The following is a 25,105-nucleotide window of genomic DNA, read 5'->3' as shown; positions in this document are numbered from 1 at the left end:
CCGGGGGAATTAAACCCACTTTTCTCCCGGCGAGGAAACACAAGCAGAGAGCCGAGGAGTGACAGCTGTGTGAAGGGGAGGGGTGGCTGAGAGTCCGGATCCCACCAATAGGAAGACGGGACGAGTTACTGTCAGCAGCCAATGGCAGCGTAACCGGAGAGAGTATATAAGCGCTCACTGGCGGTCACTTGCAATGTTACACTTTGTTGCAAAATAACTAGGAAGATGGCAGAGACCGCCCCAGCAGCCGCCCCTCCCGCAGCGGAGCCCGCCGCCAAGAAGAAGCAGACTAAGAAGGCAGCAGCCGGAGGAGCAGCCAAGAAAGGCAGCAAGAAGCCTTCCGGCCCCGCCGTGTCCGAGCTCATCCTCAAGGCCGTGTCCGCCTCCAAAGAGCGCAGCGGGGTCTCCCTGGCCGCCCTGAAGAAGGCTCTGGCTGCCGGAGGCTACGATGTGGAGAAGAATAACAGCCGCCTCAAGCTGGCCATCAAGGGCTTGCTGACAAAGGGCAGCCTCGTCCATGTCAAAGGTACCGGCGCCTCCGGATCCTTCAAGGTCAGCAAGAAGGAGGCAGCCGGCAAAGAGCACAAGAAGCCGGCGGCGGCCAAGAAGAAGCCAGCGGCTGCCGCCAAGCCTAAGAAGCCGGCTACTGCCAGGAAGCCCAAAGCCGCCAAGTCCCCGAAGAAGCCTAAGAAAGCCCCCAGCGCCGCCAAGAAGAGCCCCGCTAAGAAGGCAGCCAAGAAACCGGCGGCAGCTGCTGCCAAGAAGCCCAAAGCTGCCGCTAAAGCCAAGAAAGCCGCCAAGAGCCCTGCTAAGAAGGCAGCCAAGCCTAAGGCTGCCAAAAGCCCTACAAAGAAGGCAGCCAAGCCCAAGAAGGCCGCTCCTAAGAAGAAATAAGCTGCAGCTCGGCTCTCCAGAAACACAAAGGCTCTTTTCAGAGCCACCCACATTTTCCCTGAAGGGCTGCGATATTTCTTATTAATATCAGTATGCATGTTGATAGTGACAGACCTATTCTAGGCAGGTGATACCGTCCCCCTCTGTGCAGTGACTCCCTAGTAGTGTGCTGCTGGAAGATGGCCGTACACGCTGAGAGGTCACAAAGAATCGGGTGAGGTGGGGGTGGCTTCATTATATATTGACTCACATTATGCGTTTAATCTAACGTGAAACTTCAATTTCTGGTGTATCCAATCATGCTTTTCCATAATGCTACAGTTACGTGTATCGGAATTTATAGTGTGAAAAATGTCTTGCTTTCAAATCGCCTCTTATAAAAGGGTTTAGTTATTCTGATACATTTCTGGCCGGCGAGTAGCTGCCCCTGCAGTGTGTGTAGCCGCCCGGGGTGACAGCGGCACTATATGGAGGCGACTCTGATCCCTGTTAAAGAATTGCAGGGTGCCCACAACGTCTCTGTATGTGCAGGGATCGCTTATTCACAGCCAACGCTATGAAGAGAGGACTATCTGGAGCTCAAACAAGCTGTCTGTACTTCGTCCATTAATGTTCTCACTAAAGGTTACTGCACATGCAGGTTGCAAACTACACTTCCCTATGCCCAGGCAGAAGGGGGCCTTACAGCCTACATGGGTTGTATATAGAAATAGTGGAGCTAGGTAAAGGGGGCAATACAAAAACATGTTTTCCTGAGCCTCACAGGAGACTTTTAGCCTCACAGTTGCCAATACACTCGCCCTGAGAGATATCTGGAGAAGTTGCCGTGTGCGTAGTTACTCTGCGTGAAAGGGAATGAATTGCTGCTCTGGGTCACATGATCTGAATAAAATGATCTCTTTCTACCATCCGGTGATCCTTGCGGCTGATATTCTCTATCGTTTAGCTCTCAGCATTAAAGTTTTACGCAGCAAATTCAGCAATTCCTGTGAGAAGTTATGTCAGGGAATCCTCATTTCAATCTGAAATGAGCCATTATAATAGTCAGGCGCGTTTATTGACGAAAGGAGAACTAAAATCAAATTAGTCGATATCAAATATTCCGCGCATGATAACGGTCCTTCCCGCCACTTTATAGATCTCCACCAACTATACACTCCTAGATTCGATCGGTCATCCTCCTCCTACAATAAAGATTACCGCCGCATGTGGTCTCTCTTCTGCTAGCATCTCCCTCATTCCCAACCTTACGGTTATTCCAGCATCTGCTTGCAAATACAACACACTCTCAGCCGGTATCCTCCACTGCAATGATCCTGTGTCGTCACCACTTACCGCTACAATGGTAACATAGAAGCAGCTGGTGATCGGGAAGATGAGCGGGGATGATGGAATAAGCAAGTTACCGGACTACTTATTATGTATCTGCCCGTCTCCTCTCACCACAATCTATCAGCGGAATCCCGACAGAAGCAACAATTTCCGCTGCTGTAGCGCGCTGCTTATTCCACTGTTGACTACACACCGCGATTTATATGTCAGCACTTTCATGGATAAAGTGGGCGGCCCTGAAAAGGGCCTTTTGTACAACAGTAAGGGGAAATGGATTGGCTTATCCACCGAAGCCGTAGAGGGTGCGCCCCTGGCGCTTGAGGGCGTACACCACATCCATGGCGGTGACCGTCTTCCTCTTGGCGTGCTCGGTGTAGGTGACGGCGTCCCGGATGACGTTCTCCAGGAAAACCTTCAGCACTCCGCGGGTCTCCTCATAGATGAGGCCGGAGATGCGCTTGACACCCCCTCTGCGGGCCAGGCGGCGGATGGCGGGCTTAGTGATGCCCTGGATGTTATCCCGGAGCACCTTCCTGTGCCGCTTGGCTCCTCCTTTCCCGAGTCCCTTCCCGCCCTTTCCTCGGCCAGACATGATACAGATGCTGTTCCTTCTTTGCTCAAAAAACGAACTGATCTTTGCCGTAGCCTCGTCTCCTCTTATACAACCTGAGCGGACCTGATGGGAGACTGCAGTGGAAGGGGCGGGCAGATTTTCCAGTTTGGGGGGGCGGGGCTGGAATTCTTTCCCCTGTTTATCTGTACTGCAGACATTCCAATAAATCCCAGTAAACGATTATCTGTTTATTTTCTCATGATTACGTGTCTCATACACTGTGTTCTGGAATTCACTTTTTCAAATAAGCCTGAAACTCCCCGATAGCTCACAAAACGCAGCTAGCTCTTTTGTACTAAATAGGTCACTGACTTGTAACTGACTTGTTAAAAACTAGCGGGATGGGGATGAGACGTTTCAGTGCACAGAATATCGGCGGGAAATTTGAAGTACCATCTGCTCAGCGCTCAACCAATCACAGCGCCAGACAGCTTTTTGATACTAACTCAAGAAGATGTTTCTACTGTTAGTATAAGAGGAGTTTGATTAGTAAAATAAGCATCGGTAAGTCAGATCAGGGGCGTAGCAATAGGGGGTGCAGAGGTTGCAACCGCATCGGGGCCCTTGGGCCATAGGGGCCCCAAAGAGCCATCCCTCAACTGCAGTATTAGCTCTCTATTGGTCCTGTGCTGGTAATAATCACTTCTATAGATACTTTGAGTAGTAGTAATCATTAAACAAACTGTTCCCCATCCCCTTCTTGCACCTCTGACACTGTAGTTGCCATTGGCAGATTTTGGTGCGCCGTATCAATTGTTGTGTATAGAATGGTTGTGGGGCCCCATGTAAAACTTGCACCGGGGCCCACAGCTCCTTAGCTACGCCACTGAGTCAGATCATAATTGCACCCCACATTTCCCAGGTCATCATAAAAATTGCGCCATGGAAGTAGTGTTGTCCGGATCATGAACGATTCGGATCTTTGATCCGAATCTATTTTATGAGTCGATCATCTGAATCATCAAAATGAGTGATTCGGATCGCAAAAGGGGCGGGGCCAGAAGCGACACGCCCCCTCTCAGCGGGCAGCGGGGTCCTGGAAGCAGAGCTGAGATGGATCGCTCTGTTGGATGGGAGGCAGCCTTGCCGGGACAGCAGGTAGATAAGAGAGAGGGGACATGGGTGCCACTGCCAGATATGTGTAGAGCACACATACTGGCTGAAACGTGCTGCTCATTACAGGCTGTCTGTTCGTAGTTGTGCACAGTGAACACATTGAAAGCTTTTGGCTCAGCACAGCTCAGTAACTTTGCAGGCACTGTGATTGCAGGGCAAAATGATCCTCCTCCACTCGGCACTAAACAGCTGCACTTATCTTCTGGGAATGCTTTCCTTCACTGTGCGACGTTTGCATGGAAAGTACACAGATGAGCATATAGGTGAAATACATGTAAAGCATATGATTGCAGCATGTCTGCTCTCTGCTCGTCCCTCCTCCCTTCTCTGTCCACTCCCTGCCCTCTGTCCATCTTCTCCCCTTCTCTGTGTGTCCACCCCCCCCCTCCCCTTCTCCTGTCCACAGCAGGGAAAGACCTGTCCTGCTAGTCATCTCACCCCGAATGCTTCGGTAGTAAAATGATCCGAGATTCGGATCAAAGATCCGGATCTTTTCAATGATCCGATTCGAATCATCCGGATCATTGAAAAGATCCGAACTTCCCATCTCTACATGGAAGTAATACAGATGTGATGAGAACATTTAACCAGTGGTGCTCAGCAGAGCTCGAATATTCGAGTAGCTCGAATATTCGAGCTCTTTTTCAGCTATTCAAGCTCGGTATTCGAGCTCCGAATAGCTGGAGCTATTCGAATGGGCTATCCGAGTACACTCGAATAGCCCATTCACTATTCGAGCTATTCGAGCAAACGGCGCTATTCGAGCTCGGTACCGAGCTCGAATAGCGTCATAGCCCAGATTGATGTCCTTAGAGCCAATCAGAGGGCTCCCAGGCCCTCTGACGGCAGCCAATCACAGAGGGGGACCCTGGCCAGCCCCTACCCTATAAATAGCGGCCGCCATGTTCCGTTTCTCCATGCTTGCCTGAGACTTGTACAGAGAGAGAGTTGCTCCTTTGTGCTTTGGCTTAGCAAGTGCTCTATTGTGGTCATTTACCTAGCGTTTTTGCTCACCTACACCTGCCATACACACCTATATTGTTGTTAGTTAGATAGACATTGTATTTTAGTTAGTAGCTTGTGTGTTACATTAGAGACAGCCAGGCAGCTGCTGCAAGCTTACAGGTTTAGGCCTCAGGGGGGCCTTGCCTCTGTGGGCAGCTGTCCTCTGTTTATTTCTCTCATCTATACCAGTATTTCTGCTGTCCTTTACTAATAGTATTGTAGTTATACTGTACTAGGAGTAGGACACTCACTGACTGTCACTGTTTATAGGCTACTAGCTAGCTCCTGCGTGTGTGCACTCACTCACTGTCTGTGTGTACACACACTCTATTTCCTTCTGATTACTGATAGATTATTGTTAGTTAGTTGTACTTACTTACTACTTACTCTTACTGTACCCGTAGGGACACTCACTGTCACTGTTCATATAGGCTACTAGCTCCTGCGTGTGCGCACTGCACTCACTGTCTGAGTGTACACACACAACACACACTCTATTTCCTTCTGATCGCTGATTGATTATCGTAATTAGTTAGTTTTACTTACTGTTACTACTTACTCTTACTGTACTAGGAGTCTAGGACACTCAGTCACTGTCCATAGGCTACTAGCTCCTGCGTGCGTGCACTCACTGTCTGAGTGTACACACACCCACACTCCATTTCCTTCTGATCGCTGAATGATTATCGTAATTAGTTAGTTGTACTTACTGTTACTACTTACTCTTACTGTACTAGGAGTCTAGGACACTCAGTCACTGTCCATAGGCTACTAGCTCCTGCGTGCGGTCACTCACTGTCTGAGTGTACACACACCACCCACACTCTATTTCCTTCTGATCGCTGATTGATTATTGTAATTAGTTAGTTCTACTTACTGTTACTACTTACTCTTACTGTACTAGGAGTCTAGGACACTCAGTCACTGTCCATAGGCTACTAGCTCCTGCGTGCGTGCACTCACTGTCTGAGTGTACACACACCCACACTCCATTTCCTTCTGATCGCTGAATGATTATCGTAATTAGTTAGTTGTACTTACTGTTACTACTTACTCTTACTGTACTAGGAGTCTAGGACACTCAGTCACTGTCCATAGGCTACTAGCTCCTGCGTGCGGTCACTCACTGTCTGAGTGTACACACACCACCCACACTCTATTTCCTTCTGATCGCTGATTGATTATTGTAATTAGTTAGTTCTACTTACTGTTACTACTTACTCTTACTGTACTAGGAGTCTAGGACACTCAGTCACTGTGTTCATAGGCTACTAGCTCCTGCGTGCGTGCACTCACTGTCTGAGTGTACACACACCACCCACACTCTATTTCCTTCTGATCGCTGATTGATTATTGTAATTAGTTAGTTCTACTTACTGTTACTACTTACTCTTACTGTACTAGGAGTCTAGGACACTCAGTCACTGTGTTCATAGGCTACTAGCTCCTGCGTGCGTGCACTCACTGTCTGAGTGTACACACACCCACACTCCATTTCCTTCTGATCGCTGATTGATTATTGTAATTAGTTAGTTCTACTTACTGTTACTACTTACTCTTACTGTACTAGGAGTCTAGGACACTCAGTCACTGTGTTCATAGGCTACTAGCTCCTGCGTGCGTGCACTCACTGTCTGAGTGTACACACACCCACACTCCATTTCCTTCTGATCGCTGATTGATTATCGTAATTAGTTAGTTGTACTTACTGTTACTACTTACTCTTACTGTACTAGGAGTCTAGGACACTCAGTCACTGTGTTCATAGGCTACTAGCTCCTGCGTGCGTGCACTCACTGTCTGAGTGTACACACACCCACACTCCATTTCCTTCTGATCGCTGATTGATTATCGTAATTAGTTAGTTGTACTTACTGTTACTACTTACTCTTACTGTACTAGGAGTCTAGGACACTCAGTCACTGTGTTCATAGGCTACTAGCTCCTGCGTGCGTGCACTCACTGTCTGAGTGTACACACACCCACACTCCATTTCCTTCTGATCGCTGATTGATTATCGTAATTAGTTAGTTGTACTTACTGTTACTACTTACTCTTACTGTACTAGGAGTCTAGGACACTCAGTCACTGTCCATAGGCTACTAGCTCCTGCGTGCGTGCACTCACTGTCTGAGTGTACACACACTAAATTTACTTGTGATTACTACTGATTATTGTAACTGCTAGTTGTACTTCCTGACTGTTACTACTTACTTACTGTACTAGGGGACACTCACTCAGTCACCTCACCAACCAACCCACTCCATTAAAGTACCCCACTTTTCACCCGCCCTTTTACAAAACTTTTGTCTATACGCCCAAAACATTTAAGATGTCTGGAAGTGGCAGCCAGCGCGGTTTGGGCAAGGGGAAGGGCAGCAAGGGAATCAGGAGGAGAGGGAGCAGCATTGTGGCAAGCCGCGGCCGCGGGCGCGCCACCATGCACAGTTCCGCAGCAGCAGCAGCAGCGTCAGTGGCTAACATTCCTCCCATAGCCACTGGCCGTGGACGCCTTGGGCGCCGCCCAGCAGGAGCATCTGCAACTCACGCTGCAGAGACACAGCAGCAGCAGCGTGTAGCACCTGCTCCCATTTTCCTCCAGCCGGGTCGGAAACGTCCTATTGAGGAAAAGGATGCAGACACTGTGGTGCAACTCATGACGGAGGATGAGCAGCCCGCCATCAGCTCTGCATCCGAGGCCTCCACCCTCACCACCACCACCACCCCTGTTCGCAGCAGCCGCCCAGCAGGGTCTGGGGAGGAGGCCAGTTCACCGTCACTCGCCGACCTGTCATTCAGCAGTCTTTTGACCCCAGGCATCATGAGTAAATTGTCTGCTGTTGTTGGCGATCTTGAGGAGGAGATGCTGATGGGCACTTTGGGGGATGAGGGATTGGACAGCAAGACTGTGGCGACAGTCAAGCAGCCCATCCATGCATCAGGAGAGGAGTTTGGGGGGTCCTCATCCCAGCAGGACATGTTTCAGGAGGGGGAGGATGATGATGACCCGGTGACAGACAGAGACTGGGTGCCACCACCTCCAGGGGATGTCGTCCTCAGCAGCTCTGAGGAGGAGGAGGAGGATGCGCTTGTGGGCCTTGCAAGGAGGCGCATCATTGCAAGCATTGGCAGCGTCCCACAGCCTGCTGGTGTCTCAGGCTCAGCAGCAGCAGCAGCAGCAGCCAGTACCACCCCCAGCCGCACCCAAGCCCCCCCCCCAACCACCACAGGGAGACAGGCAGCAGCGCTTCCATGCCGTAGGGGGAAGTTTCTGTCACCAATCTGGCGGTTTTTCACCATGCCCACTGTGTACAGCAAGTACGCCACTTGCAACCACTGTCAGCGGAAGTTGAGCAGAGGTGCAGACCCCTTAAAGTTCAGCACCAGCTCGCTCATCAACCACCTTGCGGCTAAACATTTCCACCAGCATGAGGAGTTCCAGAGGCTGAAGGCATCTGCTGCTGGCAGTGGCACCACACCCATCACTGCACAGCCTTCAGCAGCAGCAGCAGCAACAGCAGCCACCCGCCCTCCTGCTCCTCCAGCAGCACCAGCAGGAGTGCGGAAACGCACTGCTCCTCCCCCCTCTGCAACTCCTGCCGCCGACACTGAGGCCTGTTCTGGCAGCCAGTCCTCAGTGGCCTCCTCTGCTGTGTCTGCTGATTCCCGTGTCAGCAAAAGGCCACGCCAGAGCCTTTTGAGCGAGTCCTTCCAGGGGGTGGTTAGGGCTCTGCCTCCCAGCAGCCGTCGCGTGCGGCAGCTGAACGGCTTGCTGGCACGGGCCATGTGCTCCCAACTCCTGCCGTACACGCTCGTGCAGGAGGGGAGCGACATTCGTGCGCTGCTTGCTTGCGCAGCCCCAGACTGGCAGCTCCCCAGCAGACACTTCTTTGCCCGCAAGGCCATTCCTGCACTGCACCGCTTTGTGATGGCCAATGTGGAGCGAGGGCTGGAGCACGCGGTTGGTGAAAGGGTCCACGTCACCATGGACTCCTGGAGCAGCCGCTTCGGGACAGGCCGCTACCTGTCCTTCACTGTCCACTGGGTCAGCTTGGTGGAAGGGGGTGAGGATGGGAGAGCAGCAGCGGGCACAGCAGCAGCAGCAACACAGTGGGTGGTGCCACCCCGCAGGCTCAGGGGAACTGCAGCAGGTTCCTCCGATCCTCTGCCATCCTCCGGCACACCTGGCCAAACCCCCCGCCTCAGCAGCAGCGTGAAGGCCCGCCACTGCCAAGCGCTGCTGCACTTGGTCAGCCTTGGGAAGACCAAGCTGACGGCAACCCATGTGTTGGCCAAACTCCAGGAGCAGGAGAGGATTTGGCTGACCCCCAGAGGCCTCAGAGTCGGAGAGGTGGTGGCCGACAATGGGGCCAATCTGGTTGCCGCAATAGACAGGGGAAACCTGACCCACATCCCCTGTCTTGCCCACGTGCTGAACCTGGTGGTGCAGAAGTTCCTGCGCACCTACCAGGGGATGGGCGAACTGCTGGAAACGGCAAGGAATGTTGTGCGTCACTTCCGGCGCTCGGCTGCAGCCTGTGCGAGCCTGGAAGACGTGCAAAAGGAGCTGGATCTGCCACGCCATCGGCTGATCCTTGACGTTCCGACTCGCTGGAACTCCACCCTGGCGATGTTGGAGCGTCTGGTTGAACAGAGGCGCGCTGTCAAACAGTACCTTGCCCTGGCCACTGTTTCCGCAGCTCAGAGAAGGGACAAGACCAGCAACATCCCGTCCATCGTCCCCGATGATGACTGGAGGCACATGCAGCAGGTGTGCTTAGTGCTGGCTCCCTTCCTGCAGGCCACAAACATGGTGAGCAGGGACCATGCTATGGTCTGCGAGTGGGTGCCCCTGGTTTCTCTGCTGAACAGGGCCCTCGATGCTTTGCTGGAACAGGGAGCGGCAGCCTTGGACCAGCAGGAGCGGCAACCAGCTGCGCAGTCCACCTCTGAGGGGGAGGAGGAGGAGGACTTGGTGGAGGTCCCTGACCTGGCTGCTGATGAGGGGGATCAGCACAGCGCAGCTGAGTTGGTGCGGGGGTGGAGAGAGGATGAGGCGGCAGAGGAGGAGGATGAGGACAGCACTGACGTCGATGTGCCAGCAGACGTGGCCCGCCTCTTCCCAATGGCAGCGCACATGCTGACGTGCCTGCGCAGGGACCCCAGGGTGATCCAGATGAAGCAGAGGGAGGACATCTGGATCAGCATGATGTTGGACCCACGCCTCAAGGGGAAGTTGAGCCAGTTCCTGCCGCCTGCAGGAGGAGACCCAGCGCAACAAATAAGGAGCTTGCAGCAGGCCCTTGTTGAGCGCTTGGAGGAAGCCTTCCCCCAGCCTTCCACCCCCACTGTCCAGCAGCCAGCACAGAGGCAGCAGCAGGTGCCTGCATCCAGCAGCAGCAAGCGCCCCACAGACCTGCTGTCTCTCAGCCACGAGCTCTACAGGACTGTAGAGGCTCCGGCAGCAGTGACTAGAGAGGAGATGCATGCAGCAGCATCCTCCTCCGGTCACAGCCAGCGCCTGACCCGCATGGTGGCTGACTACATGGGGTCCTACAGCGGGCTTGACAGCGATGCCCCTGTTGATCCCATGGAGTATTGGGTCAAGCGCATGGAGATCTGGAGCGAGCTTGCGCAGTACGCCCTGGAAGTGCTGTCCTGCCCCCCTTCCAGCGTGCTGTCCGAGCGCTGCTTCAGTGCAGCTGGTGGCGTGGTCACCGAGAAACGCTCACGTCTGTCTCACAAGTCTGTGGACAGACTGACGTTTCTCAAGATGAACCAGGCGTGGGTGGAAGGCGAGTTCCTGGCCCCTGTTGTCGGCGAGAGGGGGACATGAACTGGCTGCCGGAACCATCGTTAATGTGCCTTACCACCCTTTACCACCTCCTGGCTCCTGCTCACTAAGCCAGCCTGGTTCACTTTGACTATTACGTCGCCTGCAGCCACACATTTTACACCTACAGTGGGCTGCTGTGTACTGCCCTTCTGCTGTCTGTCTGTGTTTCCCACTGCCAGGGTACACAGAATTACCTTCTTCTGCTGCCACTCTGCCACCAGCTATTACGTCAAACAATAGCTATATTGGTTGCAAAACCAAAAACCAAAAAACCATAAAAAAAAAAAAAGGTTTAATTTTTCTGAGGTGCCCGGGTTGAAAACTGTGTTGTCCCAGTTGTGTATTGGACACAATGTGGGCTGCACGACCGCTGTCTGGGACCTCCTGTTGTGTTTATTTACAGCCCTGGTATCACCGCTAGGTACCAGGGCTATTATGTCACGCTGCCTACCTGCTGCCACACTCACACTGCTCCTCCATACCTCCTCCTGCTGCTGCTGCTGCTGTCTGTCTGTGTTTCCCACTGCCAGGGTACACAGATGATTTACCTTCTGCTGCCACTCTGCCACCAGCTATTACGTCAAACAATAGCTGCTCGCCTACTCCTCCATTCCTCCTCCTGCTGCTGCTGTCTGTCTGTGTTTCCCACTGCCAGGGTACACAGAATTACCTTCTGCTGCCACTCTGCCACCAGCTATTACGTCAAACAATAGCTATATTGGTTGCAAAACCAAAAACCAAAAAACCATAAAAAAAAAAAAAAGGTTTAATTTTTCTGAGGTGCCCGGGTTGAAAACTGTGTTGTCCCAGTTGTGTATTGGACACAATGTGGGCTGCACGACCGCTGTCTGGGACCTCCTGTTGTGTTTATTTACAGCCCTGGTATCACCGCTAGGTACCAGGGCTATTATGTCACGCTGCCTACCTGCTGCCACACTCACACTGCTCCTCCATACCTCCTCCTGCTGCTGCTGCTGCTGTCTGTCTGTGTTTCCCACTGCCAGGGTACACAGATGATTTACCTTCTGCTGCCACTCTGCCACCAGCTATTACGTCAAACAATAGCTGCTCGCCTACTCCTCCATTCCTCCTCCTGCTGCTGCTGTCTGTCTGTGTTTCCCACTGCCAGGGTACACAGAATTACCTTCTGCTGCCACTCTGCCACCAGCTATTACGTCAAACAATAGCTATATTGGTTGCAAAACCAAAAACCAAAAAACCATAAAAAAAAAAAAAAGGTTTAATTTTTCTGAGGTGCCCGGGTTGAAAACTGTGTTGTCCCAGTTGTGTATTGGACACAATGTGGGCTGCACGACCGCTGTCTGGGACCTCCTGTTGTGTTTATTTACAGCCCTGGTATCACCGCTAGGTACCAGGGCTATTATGTCACGCTGCCTACCTGCTGCCACACTCACACTGCTCCTCCATACCTCCTCCTGCTGCTGCTGCTGTCTGTCTGTGTTTCCCACTGCCAGGGTACACAGATGATTTACCTTCTGCTGCCACTCTGCCACCAGCTATTACGTCAAACAATAGCTGCTCGCCTACTCCTCCATTCCTCCTCCTGCTGCTGCTGTCTGTCTGTGTTTCCCACTGCCAGGGTACACAGAATTACCTTCTGCTGCCACTCTGCCACCAGCTATTACGTCAAACAATAGCTATATTGGTTGCAAAACCAAAAACCAAAAAACCATAAAAAAAAAAAAAAGGTTTAATTTTTCTGAGGTGCCCGGGTTGAAAACTGTGTTGTCCCAGTTGTGTATTGGACACAATGTGGGCTGCACGACCGCTGTCTGGGACCTCCTGTTGTGTTTATTTACAGCCCTGGTATCACCGCTAGGTACCAGGGCTATTATGTCACGCTGCCTACCTGCTGCCACACTCACACTGCTCCTCCATACCTCCTCCTGCTGCTGCTGCTGTCTGTCTGTGTTTCCCACTGCCAGGGTACACAGATGATTTACCTTCTGCTGCCACTCTGCCACCAGCTATTACGTCAAACAATAGCTGCTCGCCTACTCCTCCATTCCTCCTCCTGCTGCTGCTGTCTGTCTGTGTTTCCCACTGCCAGGGTACACAGATGATTTACCTTCTGCTGCCACTCTGCCACCAGCTATTACGTCAAACAATAGCTGCTCGCCTACTCCTCCATTCCTCCTCCTGCTGCTGCTGTCTGTCTGTGTTTCCCACTGCCAGGGTACACAGAATTACCTTCTGCTGCCACTCTGCCACCAGCTATTACGTCAAACAATAGCTATATTGGTTGCAAAACCAAAACCAAACAAACCATTAAAAAAAAAAAAAAGGTTTAATTTTTCTGAGGTGCCCGGGTTGAAAACTGTGTTGTCCCAGTTGTGTATTGGACACAATGTGGGCTGCACGACCGCTGTCTGGGACCTCCTGTTGTGTTTATTTACAGCCCTGGTATCACCGCTAGGTACCAGGGCTATTATGTCACGGCGAGCTGCCTGCCTCATTGACTGCCTGCTGCCACACACTCATCCTCCTCCTCCTGCTGCTGAATTTACCTCCTGCTGTCTTTGTGTTTCCACTGCCAGGGAGCACATACAATGGCGCTTCCAACATGCATGCGCCCACCAGCTATTTGTTACGCTCAAAAATAGCTGCATTTCTTTAAAAAAAAAATTGAAAAGAGAAATACGTGAAGAAGAAGAAGACGATATTGAAAAGGAAGGAGAAGATGAAGATGAAGAAGAAGAAGAAGATGAAGAAGAAGATGATGAAGAAGAAGATGAAAAAGAAGAAGAAGATGAAGAAGATGAAGAAGAAGAAGATGAAGAAGAAGAAGAAGATGAAGAAGAAGAAGAAGAAGATGAAAAAGAAGAAGAAGATGAAGAAGATGAAGAAGAAGAAGATGAAGAAGAAGAAGAAGATGAAGAAGAAGAAGAAGAAGATGAAGAAGATGATGAAGAAGATGAAGAAGATGAAGAAGAAGAAGAAGAAGAAGAAGATGAAGAAGAAGAAGAAGAAGAAGAAGAAGAAGAAGAAGAAGAAGAAGATATAGAAGAAGAAGAAGAAGAAGATATAGAAGAAGAAGAAGAAGAAGATATAGAAGAAGAAGATCGAGAAGAAGAAGAAGAAAGATAAAGAAGAAGAAGAACAAGTATATACAGTAACACTACTGAACAAAATTAAGGACACAACTTCTCTTTCCACATTTTTTTTTAAAGGAACATCCCCACATAATCACTTGCTGTTGTTACTTGGAAAAAAAGAGGTTTCTTGCATCATTCACCCTCAAAACAAGTGTTGGAAGCTATTTAAGGCCAATTCGAATAGTCAGCTCGAATAGTTAGCTCGAATACCGACTCGAATAGTGAGCTCGAAGTCCGAGGTCGAATCGAATAGTAAAAATTATTCGACTCGAATATTCGACTGACCTCGAATAATTTACTATTCGAATTCGACCAAACTCGAATTTTAAAAAGGGGTATTTGAGCATCACTACATTTAACTGTCTGGACCCCTCTTCTGCCAGTGTGCATCACTTTACAATTAGCTGATCTGGGGCCAATCAGAAGACAAATAAAATATGGCGCTCGAACGTTTGTCGAAGGCTTAAATCCTAGCCAACTGTTATGCTAATGCGGGTATTGTATATTACTTTAGAACGATGAGAATGTTATAAACATGCTATCCAACTGCTGCAATACAGCTCTGTATGGAGAATGTGGGGTGGCTCTGAAAAGAGCCTTTGTAGTGTGGGTGACAATGTATGACGTGCTTATGCCCTCTCGCCGCGGATCCTGCGGGCCAGCTGGATGTCTTTGGGCATGATGGTGACCCTCTTGGCGTGGATGGCGCACAGGTTGGTGTCCTCGAAGAGCCCCACCAGATAAGCCTCGCTGGCCTCCTGCAGAGCCATGACGGCCGAGCTCTGGAAGCGCAGGTCGGTCTTGAAGTCCTGGGCGATCTCCCGCACCAGGCGCTGGAAGGGCAGCTTGCGGATCAGCAGCTCGGTGGATTTCTGGTAGCGGCGGATCTCTCGGAGAGCCACTGTACCGGGCCGGTAGCGGTGAGGCTTCTTTACTCCTCCGGTAGCCGGGGTGCTCTTCCGGGCGGCTTTGGTGGCCAGCTGCTTGCGGGGAGCTTTCCCTCCGGTGGACTTGCGGGCGGTCTGCTTGGTTCTGGCCATCTCTCAATCGGCTGATTCGTCTCACAGGCGAGAATAGACTAAGGAGTAGTGTTGTCCGGATCATGAACGATTCGGATCTTTGATCCGAATCTATTTTATGAGTCGATCATCCGAATCATCAAAATGAACGATTCGGATCGCAAAAGGGGCGGGGCCAGGAGCGACACGCCCCTTCTCAGCGGGCAGCGGGGTCTTGGAAGCAGAGCAGAGATGGATCGCTCTGTTGAAGGGGAGGCAGCCCCAGAGAGAGGGGACATGGGTGCCACTGCCAGATATGTGTAGAGCACACATACTGGCTGCAATGTGCTGCCCATTATAGGCTGGCTGTTCCGTAGTGCTGCACAGTGATCACATTGGAAACTTTTGGCTCAGCACAGCTCAGTAACTTTGCAGGCACTGTGATTGCACTGCACTCGGCACTAAACAGCTGCACTTATCTTCTGGGAATGCTTTCCTTCACTGTGCGACGTTTGCAGTCAAAGTATACAGATGAGCATATAGGTGAAATACATGTAAAGCATATGATTGCTGCATGTGGGTATTGTGTGCAAACATTTCTGCTCTCTGCTCGTCCCTCCTCCCATCTCTGTCCACTCCCTGCCCTCTGTCCATCTTCTCCCCTTCCCTGTGTGTCCACTAGTGTTGTCCGGATCATGAACGATTCGGATCTTTGATCCGAATCTATTTTATGAGTTGATCATCCGAATCATCAAAATGAACGATTCGGATCGCAAAAGGGGCGGGGCCAGGAGCGACACGCCCCCTCCCAGCGGGCAGCGGGGTCCTGGAAGCAGGGATCGCTCTGTTGGATGGGAGGCAGCCTTGCAGGGACAGCAGGTAGATGAGAGAGAGGGGACATGGGTGCCACTGCCAGATATGTGTAGAGCACACATACTGGCTATAATGTGCTGCTCATTATAGGCTGGCTGTTCCGTAGTGCTGCACAGTGATCACATTGGAAGCTTTTGGCTCAGCACAGCTCAGTAACTTTGCAGACAGTGTGATTGAAAGGCAATATAATCCTCCTGCACTCGGCACTAAACAGCTGCACTTATCTTCTGGGAATGCTTTCTTTCACTGTGCGACCTTTTCTTTCAAAGTGTACAGATGAACATATAGGTGAAATACATGTAAGGCATATGACTTCAGCATGTGGGTATTACGTGCAAACATTTCTGCTCTCTGCTCGTCCCTCCTCCCTTCTCTGTCCACTCCCTGCCCTCTGTCCATCTTCTCCCCTTCTCTGTGTGTCCACTCCCTCCCCTTCTCCTGTCCACAGACCTGTCCTGCTGTTCATTATACCCCCGAATGCTTCCGGTAGTAAAATGATCCGAGATTCGGATCAAAGATCCGGATCTCTTCAATGATCCGATTCGAATCATCCGGATCATTGAAAAGATCCGAACTTCCCATCTCTAGTGTCCACCCCCCTCCCCTTCTCCTGTCCACAGCAGGGAAAGACCTGTCCTGCTAGTCATCTCACCCCGAATGCTTCGGTAGTAAAATGATCCGAGATTCGGATCAAAGATCCGGATCTTTTCAATGATCCGATTCGAATCATCCGGATCATTGAAAAGATCCGAACTTCCCATCTCTACTAAGGAGAGCGGCCGGGAAGCGCCTTTTTATACAGCCCGCGCCTCTCTGACATTGGCTGCCTCACACCACGCCCCCTATATGGTGACAGGAGACAGCGCGGAGAGCCAATTGTCATCAACATTCTATCTCCATATTAGCCTGCGCTGTGTCTGCCTCGCGCTGGCGGGACATCCAATCACCAGGCGACTCCTCCTAATCTTCCCGCCCAGTGCAGTCAATGATTTACCGTAAAACTCCCCCTACTATCCCCATTCCCCGACTCTGCCATGTTAAGTCCTATTTATAAGCGCCGTGGCTTCTGATTGGCCGGGGTGATCGGGAGCTTTTAATGGATTGGCTACTGCAGAACATTTGTTATTTTTCAATTATCCCGCCACAAAATTGCTTTATTACCTGAGACTGAAATTATACGATGTTGACTGATTTTGTTCCTACGTATTGAACTGTCTATCATCTTAAAAATATACTATTTAATTTATATATCTACTAAGTGAAAAGGAAATAGAGGCAGATGAGCCACGTGTCTCTGCAGAAGATCTGTATTTTACATGCATGTGCATCACTCTGTATCGCGTAATGCAAGACACAGGCTAGGCTGGTGATTACTTCTTGTCAGGAAGACAGTTTAGGGGACCTACAATCTCCCTCCTCCTGCCCTGTGCGGGGCGTCAGTCGGGGCAGTAATGAGTCTCCTCGCTCCACACACGGTCTGAGCGTTCTAGAACTCTGGGAATCTGCTGAGAGTGGTCATTTCTAATGCGCTTTAGTGATACAATTACAACTTTCCAACCACCAGCGTCCATGCAACCCATTATATAGCTTTATTTCATAGTATTATGCAATACGTATTATTTAGAGACGTCACCCTATCTGTCCGGATGGGCCATTTCTACAACAACCCCACCAGCTGCACAGACCCGTCAGGATGGATTCTACTTCTATAGAGAAATGCACGAGAAGTCCTGTCGCTGGCCATTCCCGCTATCTGCTTCTCTGAATAAATTGCGGCTGAAATATCACAGCGACCGGGATCTATGGCTGGAGACAGGAGAAAACTAGTTTATTCTCAGGAAGACTGCGGTAGTTCTAAGATTCTAACGTGTACTGGAATGGTTACTAAATACTGCAGGAGAAACTAATACATCACTAAAGATCCCCTGATCCGATTCAGAAATAGTAAAGTCAAATCCACGCGGCTAGAGGAGTTCGGTAACCTCGGTGTGAGAATCCACCTCCCTGCTCACTAACCCTGTACTGCACCCCTCCCTATACAGCACGTACGTGAATGTACAGAAAAGCCGCATAGTGAATATTGAGTGGCTCTTAGAACGAAACACTAACAGCGCATTTAACATATCAATACATAGCCCTGCAGTGAATGAGTGGGTGGCTCTGAAAAGAGCCTTTGGGTTTCCTGTGTTGTAGTCGGGTGAGAGGAGATTACTTGGCGCTGGTGTACTTGGTGACGGCCTTGGTGCCCTCGGACACGGCGTGCTTGGCCAGCTCTCCCGGCAGCAGCAGGCGGACGGCGGTCTGGATCTCCCGGGAGGTGATGGTGTGGCGCTTGTTGTAATGAGCCAGGCGGGAAGCTTCCCCGGCGATGCGCTCGAAGATGTCATTGACGAAGGAGTTCATGATGCTCATGGCCTTGGAGGAGATGCCGGTGTCGGGGTGCACCTGCTTCAGCACCTTGTACACGTAGATGGCGTAGCTCTCCTTCCTGGTCTTCCTGCGCTTCTTGCCGTCCTTCTTCTGCACCTTACTCACCGCTTTCTTAGAGCCCTTCTTGGGCGCCGGGGCGGATTTGGCTGGTTCAGGCATAGCTGCTGATTCTTAGTAACTCTATAGAGTGCGGAGACACTAGTGTTGTCCGGATCATGAACGATTCGGATCTTTGATCCGAATCTATTTTATGAGTCGATCATCCGAATCATCAAAATGAGTGATTTGGATCGCAAAAGGGGCGGGGCCAGGAGCGACACGCCCCCTCTCAGCGGGCAGCGGGGTCCTGGAAGCAGAGCAGGGACGGATTGCTGAGTTGGAGGGGAGCCAGCCTTGCACAGGGACAGGTAGATGAGAGAGAGGGGACATGGGTGCCACTGCCAGATATGTGTAGAGCACACATACTGGCTATAACGTGCTGCCCATTATAGGCTGGCTGTTCCGTAGTGCTGCACAGTGAACACATGGGAAGCTTTTGGCTCAGCACAGCTCAGTAACTTTGCAGACAGTGTGATTGAAAGGCAATATAATCCTCCTGCACTCCGCACTAAACAGCTGCACTACACTTCTGGGAATGCTTTCTTTCACTGTGCGACCTTTTCTTTCAAAGTGTACAGATGAACATATAGGTGAAATATATGTAAAGCATATGACTTCAGCATGTGGGTATTACGTGCAAACATTTCTGCTCTCTGCTCGTCCCTCCTCCCTTCTCTGTCCCCTCCCTGCCCTCTGTCCATCTTCTCCCCTTCTCTGTGTGTCCACTCCCTCCCCTTCTCCTGTCCACAGACCTGTCCTGCTGTTCATTTCACCCCCGAATGCTTCCAGTAGTAAAATGATCCGAGATTCGGATCAAAGATCCGGATCTCTTCAATGATCCGATTCGAATCATCCGGATCATTGAAAAGATCCGAACTTCCCATCTCTAGGAGACACAATGAGGAGCAGCGCCGCCTCCCCTCCTTATATAGGCGGCCTATGCTAATCAGGCTGCAGGAGAGCCGGCTCACACTATTGGATAGCGTCACTAGCACCGCCTGATGACCGTCCCTTATAGCTGATTGGTTGTAAGAGTGTGACTTGCATAGTGATGCACGCAACAAACAACTCCAGATGCAATTGGCTGCAAAAGTACAGAGCCCCGCCCCGGTATTTGCTGATTAATGGATAACCAGACTCTCACGCTATTGGCTGAGTTGAATAGCAGCCAATCGGGTGGCAGCGCGGGGCGGGCAGCAGAGTATATAGGGCAGGAGGAGGGGCGGATTCGTTTATTCTCGTGTTGGAGAGTTATCTGTATCCCTGAAGTCATCATGTCCGGAAGAGGCAAACAAGGCGGCAAGGCTCGTGCCAAGGCCAAGACTCGCTCCTCCCGGGCCGGCCTGCAGTTCCCAGTCGGCCGTGTTCACCGTCTGCTGAGGAAGGGCAACTATGCGCAGCGGGTGGGGGCCGGAGCTCCGGTCTATCTGGCCGCAGTGCTGGAGTATCTGACCGCTGAGATCCTGGAGCTGGCTGGCAACGCCGCCCGGGACAACAAGAAGACCCGCATCATCCCCCGCCACCTGCAGCTGGCCGTGCGCAACGACGAGGAGCTCAACAAGCTGCTGGGTGGGGTGACCATCGCTCAGGGGGGCGTCCTGCCCAACATCCAGGCCGTGCTGCTGCCCAAGAAGACCGAGAGCCACAAGGCCGCCAAGAGCAAGTAACTCACTGCAGCTAAAGAGATCGCACAGAACACCACAAAGGCTCTTTTCAGAGCCACCCACACTGTCTGCTAAAGAGCCTGATGCGCATTATTTTTTTACTGCATACGTTGCAGAGACGTGTCCCTTAATTCTGTAACCAAAAGTACACCCCCTGTGTTAGAGGCCGAAACTAATGTAACATTCAGAACAGTTTCATTCCTTAGAAGTCCCGCTCCATATGTGCCACATGATCGGATCAGGGATTCATGCATGCATTTCATTCTAGTAAAGAATTAGAAGTACATCGCGAATTGGCACATAAAGTAAATTAGAAAACGATCGCTGCGTTTCGTAGATGGAAGTAATGTTCCCTAGCAGTCAAATTCGTAATAAGATCAGAGGGATCCTCGTGACTGGCCAGTTACACGTGTTCTTGTTACAGACGGAATGTAATGCGGCTGTACAACAACTTCCTTCCAATGCACAGCCATATAAGCAGCATAGAGAGCACGTGTGTATCAGAAAGCAGGCCATATACGGTGCTGGGAACGTTCCTCTTCACCAGATAAAATTGTGTAGTACAAACCATATAGCATATTTATCTACACACTAAATGTCTGGAGAGTGATATTTTGGATGATGGGAGAAGCTTCTGTTGCTGTGATTGGTGAAGGCAGAGCAGTTGCTATTTTCATATTTTCCAGGACAGCTTTGTGGCATTATTTGATGCTGTGCCGGCCCGTCGTTCACTACAAAGGGAGGGGGGATCTTAGAGGGACAGCTCAAAGCAGTGCACCATTGCTAATCGTTTAAGGTGTTCTCTCGAGGTCATAACGATTTGGTTAAAAATATTATATTGTATAATTAATATTCAGATACTGAAGCAATGGAAAGTCTGAAGTGTGGAGGGAACCAATACAAAGGTACTAGAGTCATGTTCTCTTATTCCCCGCATGGTGGCAGCAGTGCATCAGAAGGAAGATACAGGAAAGAACACTGCAACAGAAATGATACATTGTTTTGTGCCTCGCACTGCCTTTGTGTCAGTTCCCTCCAAATTTAAGACGTTCGAAAGGCAACAACACATTGCTTCATGATCTCAATATTACTTTTACAATATAAAACTCTTAACCAAATCGTTAAATGACATCGAAAACATCTTTAAACGCTAGCAATGCCTCTACAAAACCCGCTATTGTAACTCCTTGTGCATGTACAGAATATTTACATTGGTTTTCGTTAGAGCATCCGTGGAATACAGTAGAGAGGTAAATGTAAGGTTGTATGTATTCCACAGGGTGGCAGCACTGTATTTTAACCGATGTGCAATGAGGCTATTTTCCAAGCATTTCCACCACATGTGCAAGGACTGGGTGACTTCGTTGAAGCAAGTCACGTTCATAGTCAAAGCCCTCTCCACTGCATGTAGAAGGATGCACGGCTGCATTGTGTTTCTGATGTTAATGACAGGGCAGTTTCTATGAGGTGAGTCTTACTTTTTCCACTACCCTGCGATTTGCTTCTGATCGCAAATCGCATGGTACATTAAACTAATGGAAACTGCAGCAGCAATTTCCATTAGTGCGATGCGATTTTGGTCAAAGCGCAATCGTCGTCCTGCCGTGTTTTGTATGCGATTGAGCTGTACTATAATGAGTATAGTAGCTCAATCGCAATCGCATAGTGGAAATTGAAACGCGATTGCGATCGCAATCGTGATCGCGTTTCATAGTGGAAAAGAGCCCAACCCCTTCCCCCGATGCGGGGAGAATAGCATGCCCATTGCTTCATAATCGGAATATTACATTTACAATATACTTGAATATTTTAAATCGTTCAATGACAGAACATTTTTTAAACGCTTGGCAATGTATAGCAAATGCTGAATTGTCTAGCTCCAACAATTTAACCTACATCCAGTAGACTTTACTATCCCCTCCCGCCCTTTGTCAGTGAATGTAGGAAGATTTGACGGGTAGGTTATTTCGTCGGTGGTGCACCTGCTATATCGTTTATGGAGGAGCTGTGAGCTGGCATGATGCCGCAAATTTGAAAAATATCAGCTGCTCTGTCTCCACCAATCACAGCTACAGTGCAGAAGCGTCGATCATCAGCCAATAGCAGTGCCAGAATATTGCCCTCCAGCTAGCGAATCAGATAAATGGGTTTTGTACTACCTACCTAAAATACATTTCTCTTAATTGAAACAAGCCCGTTAACCAGCAGAGAAACGTTCCCAGCACCGTACATGGATCTGATGCTCTCTATTGCCTGTTGCTAACAGCGCTTATACACGTGCTTTCTGCAGGCTGCAGTGCTCCGCGTGCAGATTGGGAGGAAGTTACTGTACTATCTGTAACAAGAACGCGTGTACTGCCAGTCTGGGAATCGCTCTGATCCGATTATAACGTATGTGGCAGAGATGGAGCGGGACTTCTATCTATGGAATGAAACTGTTCTGTAGGTTACATTAGTTTCGGCCTCTAACACAGGGGGTGTACTTTTGGTTACAGAATTAAGGGACACGTCTCTGCAACGTATGCAGTAAAAAATAATGCGCATCAGGCTCTTTAGCAGACAGTGTGGGTGGCTCTGAAAAGAGCCTTTGTGGTGTTCTGTGCGATCTCTTTAGCTGCAGGGAGTTACTTGCTCTTGGCGGCCTTGTGGCTCTCGGTCTTCTTGGGCAGCAGCACGGCCTGGATGTTGGGCAGGACGCCCCCCTGGGCGATGGTCACCCCACCCAGCAGCTTGTTGAGCTCCTCGTCGTTGCGCACGGCCAGCTGCAGGTGGCGGGGGATGATGCGGGTCTTCTTGTTGTCCCGGGCGGCGTTGCCAGCCAGCTCCAGGATCTCAGCGGTCAGATACTCCAGCACTGCGGCCAGATAGACCGGAGCTCCGGCCCCCACCCGCTCCGCATAGTTGCCCTTCCTCAGCAGACGGTGAACACGGCCGACTGGGAACTGCAGGCCGGCCCGGGAGGAGCGAGTCTTGGCCTTGGCACGAGCCTTGCCGCCTTGTTTGCCTCTTCCGGACATGATAACTTCAGGAATACAGATAACTCTCCAACACGAGAATAACCCAACCCGCCCCTCCTCCTGCCCTATATACCCTGCTGCCCGCCCCGCGCTGCCGCCTGATTGGCTTCTATTCAACTCAGCCAATAGCGTGAGAGTCTGGTTATCCACTAATCCGCAAATACCGGGGCGGGGCTCTGTACTTTTGCAGCCAATTGCATCTGGAGTTGTTTGTTGCGTGCATCACTATGCAAGTCACACTCTTACAACCAATCAGCTATAAGGGACGGTCATCAGGCGGCGCTAGTGCCGCTATCCAATAGTGTGAGCCGGCTCTCCTGCAGCCTGATTAGCATAGGCCGCCTATATAAGGAGGGGAGGCGGCGCTGCTCCTCATTGTGTCTTCGCACTCTGCAGAGATACTAAGAATTCGCAGCTATGGTCGAACCAGCCAAGTCCGCTCCGGCGCCCAAGAAGGGCTCTAAGAAAGCGGTGAGTAAGGTGCAGAAGAAGGACGGCAAGAAGCGCAGGAAGACCAGGAAGGAGAGCTACGCCATCTACGTGTATAAGGTGCTGAAGCAGGTGCACCCCGACACCGGCATCTCCTCCAAGGCCATGAGCATCATGAACTCCTTCGTCAATGACATCTTCGAGCGCATCGCTGGGGAAGCTTCCCGCCTGGCTCATTACAACAAGCGCTCTACCATCACCTCCCGGGAGATCCAGACCGCCGTCCGCCTGCTGCTGCCGGGAGAGCTGGCCAAGCACGCCGTGTCCGAGGGCACCAAGGCCGTCACCAAGTACACCAGCGCCAAGTAATCGCCTCTCACCCGACTACACAGAAAACCCAAAGGCTCTTTTCAGAGCCACCCACTCATTCACTGCAGGGCTATGTGCTGCTGTTATATTCGGTTTATAAATCTTAATGTTCTAAGAGTCAGCACACATTCATTATGCAGTTATTCTATACATTTGCATGTGTAGCAGGGACAGTACAGGGTTCAGTGATGTGAGCAGGAAGAGGGAATCCTCACACCGAGGTTATCGATCTCTAGCCGCGTGGATCTGATTTATAAATCCGTATTTCTGGATCGGATCTGTAGTGATGAAAGTTTACTCTGCGGTATTTTTAGTAGCAATTTCAGTATATATAGAATATAGGAGACCTCTGTACATATCAGTCTTCCTGCGCATGGTGTACAGGTCCATACGTATCACTCTCCACTGCCAGTTATGTAGATCTACATTATCCCGGTTGCTGTAACGTTTCAGCCGCACTTTTTTTTCAGAGAAGCAGATGGCAGAGATTACTGGGACTTCGTGCAATTTATCTACAGAATCTATCCTGTGGTGTTGTGGTAGGAACAGCCAATCCGGACAGATAGGGTGACGTCTCTAACTACGTATTGCATAATACTAGGAAATAAAATTATATTGGGCTGCATGGATGGTGGTGGTTTGAAAGCTGTAAATATATCACTTAAACTCAGCCGCCACATTAGAAATGACCGCTTTCAAGCACATCTTCCATAAAAATATACATCTTATAAGTTTGATATTATTAACAAGAACATATAATAAAAGGCATCGCGGTGAATTTGATAAATGGTGAACGAGAAACCACCTAGATATCCGATCTGCTGAGACATCCGGTCACTGCAGCGGAACTAATCCCGATTCCCAGAGTTCTAGAACGCTTAGGTCGGTCCGTGTGTGGAGCGAGGAGACTTGTTACTGCCCCGCAAAGGGGGAGGGAGATTTCAGGAATCCTAATCCGTAAATCCGTCTCCCTCTCAACAATTACCGGTAATCACCAGCCTGGCCGATCCGCTATCATGATACAGAGTGATGCACATACGTGTAAAATGCAGATCTAAAGCAGAGAAACGTGACTCGTCTACCTCTATTCCTTTCCGCTTTTACATATATAAATAGTATATTTTAAAGATGATAGAAGATGCAATACATGGAACAAAACCAGGTAAAATCAGTATAAAGGCGGGATGCTGTAACAAAGCCGTTTGTGGAGGGACAATTGAAAAAATAACAAATATTCAGCGAAAGCCAATCAATCAAAAGCTCCCGATCACCCCGGCCAATCAGAAGCCACGACGCTTATAAATGGGAATTAGC

At 50.3% G+C, this 25,105-nt stretch overlaps 7 protein-coding genes across 7 annotated transcripts; 3 read left to right on the top strand and 4 right to left on the bottom strand.

Annotated features, from left to right (window-relative positions):
• The first annotated feature begins 225 nt into the window (after positions 1-225).
• Positions 226-894, top strand: LOC137535152 (histone H1C-like). The gene has a single exon (XM_068256968.1). The coding sequence runs from the start codon at positions 226-228 to the stop codon at positions 892-894; it is 669 nt and encodes a 222-aa protein (XP_068113069.1).
• A 1,612-nt stretch (positions 895-2,506) lies between these two features.
• LOC137535176 (histone H4) lies at positions 2,507-2,818 on the bottom strand. The gene has a single exon (XM_068256988.1). The coding sequence runs from the start codon at positions 2,816-2,818 to the stop codon at positions 2,507-2,509; it is 312 nt and encodes a 103-aa protein (XP_068113089.1).
• An 11,706-nt stretch (positions 2,819-14,524) lies between these two features.
• On the bottom strand, positions 14,525-14,952 carry LOC137535158 (histone H3-like). Its single transcript, XM_068256974.1, has one exon. It carries the CDS (start codon positions 14,950-14,952, stop codon positions 14,542-14,544), a length of 411 nt encoding a protein of 136 aa, XP_068113075.1. The 3' UTR covers positions 14,525-14,541.
• A 3,039-nt stretch (positions 14,953-17,991) lies between these two features.
• LOC137535166 (histone H2B-like) lies at positions 17,992-18,372 on the bottom strand. Its single transcript, XM_068256980.1, has one exon. It carries the CDS (start codon positions 18,370-18,372, stop codon positions 17,992-17,994), a length of 381 nt encoding a protein of 126 aa, XP_068113081.1.
• Positions 18,373-19,566: 1,194 nt separating this feature from the next.
• LOC137535163 (histone H2A type 2-B-like) lies at positions 19,567-19,979 on the top strand. The gene has a single exon (XM_068256977.1). It carries the CDS (start codon positions 19,587-19,589, stop codon positions 19,977-19,979), a length of 393 nt encoding a protein of 130 aa, XP_068113078.1. The 5' UTR covers positions 19,567-19,586.
• A 2,621-nt stretch (positions 19,980-22,600) lies between these two features.
• On the bottom strand, positions 22,601-22,993 carry LOC137537043 (histone H2A type 2-B). Its single transcript, XM_068259192.1, has one exon. The coding sequence runs from the start codon at positions 22,991-22,993 to the stop codon at positions 22,601-22,603; it is 393 nt and encodes a 130-aa protein (XP_068115293.1).
• A 416-nt stretch (positions 22,994-23,409) lies between these two features.
• LOC137535167 (histone H2B-like) lies at positions 23,410-23,813 on the top strand. Its single transcript, XM_068256981.1, has one exon. It carries the CDS (start codon positions 23,411-23,413, stop codon positions 23,789-23,791), a length of 381 nt encoding a protein of 126 aa, XP_068113082.1. The 5' UTR covers position 23,410; the 3' UTR covers positions 23,792-23,813.
• The last annotated feature ends 1,292 nt before the right edge of the window (positions 23,814-25,105 follow it).

This window comes from Hyperolius riggenbachi, chromosome 10, assembly GCF_040937935.1.
Source record: "Hyperolius riggenbachi isolate aHypRig1 chromosome 10, aHypRig1.pri, whole genome shotgun sequence".
Classification (NCBI taxonomy): Eukaryota; Metazoa; Chordata; class Amphibia; order Anura; family Hyperoliidae; genus Hyperolius; species Hyperolius riggenbachi.
This window is presented reverse-complemented; position numbering and strand designations above follow the sequence as displayed.

What these genes read in the sequence shown, in the direction of transcription:
- LOC137535163 (XM_068256977.1), top strand. Translation starts at nt 19,587, where the DNA reads ATGTCCGGAAGAGGCAAACAAGGCGGCAAGGCTCGTGCCAAGGCCAAG.
- LOC137535167 (XM_068256981.1), top strand. Translation starts at nt 23,411, where the DNA reads ATGGTCGAACCAGCCAAGTCCGCTCCGGCGCCCAAGAAGGGCTCTAAG.
- LOC137535152 (XM_068256968.1), top strand. Translation starts at nt 226, where the DNA reads ATGGCAGAGACCGCCCCAGCAGCCGCCCCTCCCGCAGCGGAGCCCGCC.
- LOC137535176 (XM_068256988.1), bottom strand. Translation starts at nt 2,818, where the DNA reads ATGTCTGGCCGAGGAAAGGGCGGGAAGGGACTCGGGAAAGGAGGAGCC.
- LOC137535158 (XM_068256974.1), bottom strand. Translation starts at nt 14,952, where the DNA reads ATGGCCAGAACCAAGCAGACCGCCCGCAAGTCCACCGGAGGGAAAGCT.
- LOC137535166 (XM_068256980.1), bottom strand. Translation starts at nt 18,372, where the DNA reads ATGCCTGAACCAGCCAAATCCGCCCCGGCGCCCAAGAAGGGCTCTAAG.
- LOC137537043 (XM_068259192.1), bottom strand. Translation starts at nt 22,993, where the DNA reads ATGTCCGGAAGAGGCAAACAAGGCGGCAAGGCTCGTGCCAAGGCCAAG.